This window comes from Molothrus ater, chromosome 2 (genome assembly GCF_012460135.2).
Source record: "Molothrus ater isolate BHLD 08-10-18 breed brown headed cowbird chromosome 2, BPBGC_Mater_1.1, whole genome shotgun sequence".
Lineage (NCBI taxonomy): Eukaryota > Metazoa > Chordata > Aves > Passeriformes > Icteridae > Molothrus > Molothrus ater.
In genome coordinates, this window is record NC_050479.2 from 88178840 (window position 1) to 88184839 (window position 6000).

Genomic DNA, 6000 nt, shown 5'->3' on the forward strand with positions numbered 1-6000 from the left:
CCTGAGCCACTCTGCCATGTGAAGTCTCAGTGCTGTTCTTTGTGGCATGATGGTGAATAGGTCAAACTTCACAGCCTGATGTAGCTATTATCTTCCCCCTTTCATTAGCTTTTTATAGGAAGGATAAAGGACCGAAGGAGAGATTACAATCCTGTACTACCACTCTTTGAAGAAAGAGTTGGGCTTTTTCCTACAGAAAAGATAAATGACCTAAGTGTATTTATGGGCTTACAACCAACCATCAAATGAGCTTATTGCCTATGAAGTTGTGACACCTGTCACACATACTACAAAATGTGTGGGAGTATGACAGGTGGATTGAAAAAGAAGGGGATGAAGAATTCAGTCACTGAAAAGTGGAACAATTTTTAGATCTGTGCATTTTGAAGAACCAGCACCTGAATGGTATTTAATCTTACAGGTCATACCTGCAGTTAGAGAGGTCAAGATGGAAAGGGAAATGAGTTAATGCTAGCTACTCAGTGTATCTGTCCCTAAGTGCTGCAGTTTGGCATTATTTAAATGGTTTTAGATTTCCAAATGATTGTGACTCAGGAGGATTCTGCTATATGCCACTTTCAAATGCTGCGAAGTAAAGCTGTGAAAGTATAAAATCATGGAATTTGTAGCATCATGGAGGCATGATTCTCTCTTTTCATTTATACTTGTCAGCAAAACAAGGTGGAAACCTTGAACATAGTATGAATTAAAACCAGCAACGTTTCCAAGACCGAATCAATGGGACTGTCACTTCGTGCTCCAGGCTGTGTTATGCTGCTAACATCTGATTGTTTCAGTGATGTTGTTTTCGCAAGCAGTCCTTACTCACTACATTCTGGTTGCTTTCTGTCTGCTTGCCAGGGCTGCAAAATCCCCATCCGCTGGACTGCCCCTGAAGCCATCCAGTACCGCAAGTTCACCTCCTCCAGTGATGTCTGGAGCTATGGCATTGTCATGTGGGAGGTGATGTCCTATGGTGAGAGGCCTTACTGGGACATGTCCAATCAGGATGTAAGTTTTGGAAGTGGTGAGGATTTACTTCTGCCTCTCTGTCCTGTATCAGTTCAAGCAGAAAAAAGCCACACACACCAAGTGATTGAAGCTCTTTTGTTTTTTTATTTTCCCAGTTGTGATAAAGCTTTGTTCTTCTTTTCCTGCAGGTAATTAATGCCATTGACCAGGACTATCGCTTGCCACCACCCCCAGACTGCCCAACTGTTTTGCACCTGCTGATGCTTGACTGCTGGCAGAAGGAGAGGGTCCAGAGACCCAAATTTGAGCAAATAGTCAGTGCCCTGGATAAAATGATTCGCAAGCCATCGGCCCTCAAAGCCATTGGCACTGGGACCAGCAGGTGAGATGGAGATTTAATGCAAAATAACAGGACTTGTCTCTCAGTAGGCGTCATGAGGAAAGGGAAGCCAGAAATCAGGCTATATAATTTTTTTCCCTAACCCAGTCATTTGAGATTGGGAACAAACAGGAAGTGGAAAAAAAGAGAGGAGGCAAGTTGGAAGAACTGTATATCCTGATTCAGTTAATGGGGAGCTCTGAGTGCTGAATGTGACAGGAGAAAAGTCTCAATGAGTTGCACTGAGGATAAATGACTGAGGGATCATAGGAAATGAAGGGAGGGACACATCTGGGTGCAGCAGCATGAGATATTCTGTGATCACACCATATTATGTGAGCACAAGAGATGATGAAGAAAAAGAAGACCTTAGCTTATGGAGGGAAGGAAGTCTCTACATGGGAATAATTAGAACTGCAGCTTACATCCCATATTTTCCCAACTGCATTTTGCAGTCTGATGGAACAAGAGGCTGGAGGTCAGTAAAGAAGAAGTCTCTGGAGGGATAAATGGTGCCAAGGTTAGTTGGCTGCTGGGCTGATGACGAAATTACATCCTGCTGGCCTGGAGGGGTTTTCCCTGTGGTTATAAATCTTGTATCAGTGGAATGTACTCCACATCTGGGGAAGGGGAAAAGTATCTAGTGATGCCCAGTTTACTAAAAACAGCACCTAAAGAGTGTTAAAGCTCTGGGACAGGTTCATATGATGAGGAAAAGAGCAAATACCATATGTAAACAGTAATCTCTTCAGCCTTTTAGTGAAAGTCTTTTATCTGATGGGTGTTGGAGCTGAAATAACGCACTCATTGTGTCATAGGTCACTATCTGACCAAAAGAGAACATTTAGGAGAGAGAGACCTAGTCACAAAGGTAAAAAGGTATATATGGTCTCTTTCACCTCCTCACTGCAGTTCATTGCCCAGCTAATAGGTCTATACCAAGAAAATGTGGAAGGATCTTGGGCAACAAGAAGAGCATGTGTCTGAGAAAATACAGGCAGTGGGAAGGGAGAATCAATTTCTTGGGTTGGTTGATTGTTTTCAGGCAGAAAAAGGGACACTGGAAGTCTAAAAACAGCACATCAAGGTGGGATTTCAGGAGCCAGGGCATGAAGAACAAATGTTATTGTTCTTCATTCTGTCCTCTTTGGAGGCTGCATTCTCTCCCTCTCATTATTCTTATTTTGCTAGTGTGCTCAGCTGATGCCAATAACTTGGATTTTAGAACCTGCCTCTTTTGCAGACCATCTCAGCCTCTCCTGAGCAACTGTCCTCCAGATTTCCCTTCCCTTAGCAATGCCCACGAGTGGTTGGATGCTATCAAGATGGGTCGCTACAAGGAGAATTTTGACCAGGCTGGTCTGGCTACATTTGATGTCATATCACGCATGACTCTGGAGTAAGTAACAGAGCAGAGGACAGCACATACCAGACACTAAGTTTTCCATGCAGAAGGTGAAAGCAGTCTGAGAAATTTGCTATATGGAAAATACATACACATGGAAAAGGAGAGGGAAGCCCAAGCAAAGTAGCTACTACTGTTCCTTGCATATTACTAGGGCCTCTGGACAGCACCCATGCTGTGATACACTTGTAATCTGTATCTATAAGTAGCAATTCTGATCCAATGTGCATCAGAAAATGTATTGTCAGTGTTGCAGAGAGCCTGTTTATATCAGAGTGTTCATGACAGCTAGCACTGATAATAACAACCACTTTTAAGCAGATGTGTAGAACCAGCCCCACCATATACTGCATTGCAGTGTTACGTAAAATACAGGGTCCAGGAAAACAAACATTCTTGGAATCACAGAATGGTTTGGGTTGGAAGGGACTTTTAAAGATCATCTAGTCCAACACCTGTGCCATAAGCAGGGACACATTTAACTAGATGATGTTGCTCACAGCACTGTCCAACCTGACTTTGAATGTTTACAGGGATTGGACATCCACAACTTCTCCTGGCAACCTGTTTCTGTGTCCCACCACCCTTCCTTATTTTCAGTATAAACCTACTCTCTTTCTTTCAATGATTTCAAACCTCTGCCCCTTGTCCTGTCACTACAGCACCTAGTAAGAAGTCATTCTCCATCTTTCTTGTATGACCCCTTTATATATTGAGAAAGTTCTTTCTGGAGCCTTCTCTTCTGGCTGAACAAATCCAACTCTCTTTTTTTCTGTAGGAGATCAGCCCTCTCATCCTTTTTTGTGGCCCGGTTTCACCGCTTCCTTTTGTACCTACCAAGTTCTGCCAACACCCCCTCCACCCACACACATTTGTCAAGCAAAAGCAGAAGCCTCCTCAGCTGTTTCTCAGACACAGATAGACACACACACACACATATCCATGCACGTTTACTTGCATCTACAGCAAAATGGACTGAGACTGTTCAGAACAAGCAGTTCATTTTAACAGCTTCTGTGTCCTCTGTTCCTTTGCAGAGATATCCAGCGTATTGGAATCACCCTCGTTGGTCACCAGAAGAAGATTCTAAACAGCATCCAGCTCATGCGAGTCCATTTGAATCAACTTGAACCAGTTGAAGTGTGATGTTTACATCATCCTCATTCCACTAGTCTCAAACTCTGGAAAGGTCCTGGGGGAATTCAGAGGGATTTTCAATGTAAGGAAAAGATGTCAGTATGCTACTTGAAGACTTAATGCACCCAGAGAGTGCACACTACGTGTCCTGTTCCATGAACAAAAACCAAGCCTTGCCGTGATTTGAAAGCAGAACTGAATGACTGGTGACAATTACATGTGGCTGATGTCATACATTGGGAATGGGTTTGGGGAGGGAAGGTTGTAATAACATGGGGTGGAGATGGAATAATGGCTTGGACAGATCACAAGCACCTGTTGCCTATTGTCTGCCAACAAAAGGTATCTGACAACTTTACAAAGTCATCAGCAGGCTTTATTTATGGCTGAGAGCCCAGCAAAGCTGCAAAGACATAATAAAGGCAACAAAAAATTAGCTTTTTTTTTTCAGAAGAGTGCCATCGTGGTGTGAAAGATTATTCCTCAGATGGAGATGAGCATCAGGCTATCACTTGGTGTGCCAGCTCAGTTCGGAACTGAAGTTCCAGCTAGTGCACAGCATGTGGTAAGCAAAAACAGATGTCACCTGGTACTCAGGTTCAGAGTAAAGAATCGAAATTCAATGCTATTTTGTGTGCAGTTCTTGGTTCTGCTCCATGATGGGAATTGCTAATCTTTTGTGCTGACGTGAGTAACAGTCCATCTCTATGGGGCTGCAACAGAATAAACAACGATACCTAGAATCCATCCTGCAAGACCTGTAAGTGAAGGGGGAAACAAATAGGTTCTGGTTCTCACAAGCCCATTCTTGTGACCTGGAATGGAAAGGCATAACCTGTGATACATGGAAATCCTGAGTACCCAGATCTTGGGTTTTGCTTTTTTCTGAACCCCATACAATGAAAAGCAGAATGACAAAAATCTGAAACTCTTTGCTGCTGAAAAATACTTCCTCTTTTTCTCACCCTAGCCATTAGGCACAGTTTGATTTTTTTTTTTTTTAAGGAAATGCAGACATGCAGTAGTCAACTTCAAAATGACAGTTGGAATGAGTGAGGTGAAACTCTTTCCAAGGTTTTGTCAAGAGTGATCAGGGAATAGTACCAGTCCCATAAGTCACTTCAGTCCTTAAAAAAGGGCTAAACAGTGTTCTTGGATTCAACAGTGTTGATCCCAAGGCACATGAGAGTGACCAGAATGGTAGAGTTTATGTATCCCTTCAGGCAGACTATTATCTGTTTATGAGAAACTCTGCTTCAAGGAGGAGCAGAGCTTTAGGGCTGTATCTGTCTATCCCTATGAAGTTGAACTTGAGAGGAAAACTCATAAACTACACACTTGTCTACCTCATCAACACATAGGAAAGGAAATAGTTAAGATAAACAAGACCCCAGTTATGATACCCTCTGTGTGTCTAGAGAGGAAACAACCCCAACTGTTCTGATCTGTGCTCATCTGAGGACTAGACATGAACCTCATGTATTTCTCTAGCTGTCAAGTATATCACAACTTCTTCACATACTACTCCTGTATGGATTTAAAGATTCCCCCAGTCAACCTAACGACTGAAGACCAAGAAGTCACATTTAAGAGTGATTGAAAAGTCCAATATTATGATGGGAGGTGCTCCAGAATAGTTGCACTGGAATAGCCAATGCAGTTCAGACTCTTTGTTGCAGCATTAGAGTAACGTTATTTTAAATTTTTTAGCTGAAGAGAGAGAACAGCAGCACATTTTCAAGATACAAAAAAGTCAATACAAAAACAATAAAAGGAAACATGAATAAAACATTCATGACAGTACAAAGAGAGTGTGAAGATTAAAAAAAAACCCAAAGCACATCCGTCTAGAGTCCAATCCAGAAAATCTCAGTCTGTGCTTTTTAAGGGGTTTCTGGAAACTTGTAATACTCACACATCCAGTCACATGTATGCAGACTGACTGTCAGCTCCACCCACGGCATCTGAGACAGAACAAGTGTTGTCCTCTTCAGAAAGCATATTGAGCACAAGATGTTGAGGGGAATCTGTGGTCTCTAGCACCTTCCATATATATTCACCAGAGGACAACAGTGCATGTATGCATCTTCATATATGAGTGTATTCT

At 42.4% G+C, this 6000-nt stretch overlaps 1 protein-coding gene across 4 annotated transcripts in view; it reads left to right on the forward strand.

Annotated features, from left to right (window-relative positions):
* The window catches only part of EPHB6 (EPH receptor B6), a 66785-nt gene extending 62149 nt beyond the window's left edge, over positions 1–4636 (forward strand). For all 4 annotated transcript variants that reach the window (XM_036386998.1, XM_036387014.1, XM_036386990.1 and 1 more), the window contains exons 14-17: positions 862–1011; positions 1161–1354; positions 2595–2750; positions 3794–4636. In XM_036386998.1, the coding sequence (XP_036242891.1) occupies positions 862–1011; positions 1161–1354; positions 2595–2750; positions 3794–3902 (609 nt within the window). In that variant the 3' untranslated portion in view covers positions 3903–4636. The remainder of the gene's footprint in view (positions 1–861; positions 1012–1160; positions 1355–2594; positions 2751–3793) is intronic.
* The last annotated feature ends 1364 nt before the right edge of the window (positions 4637–6000 follow it).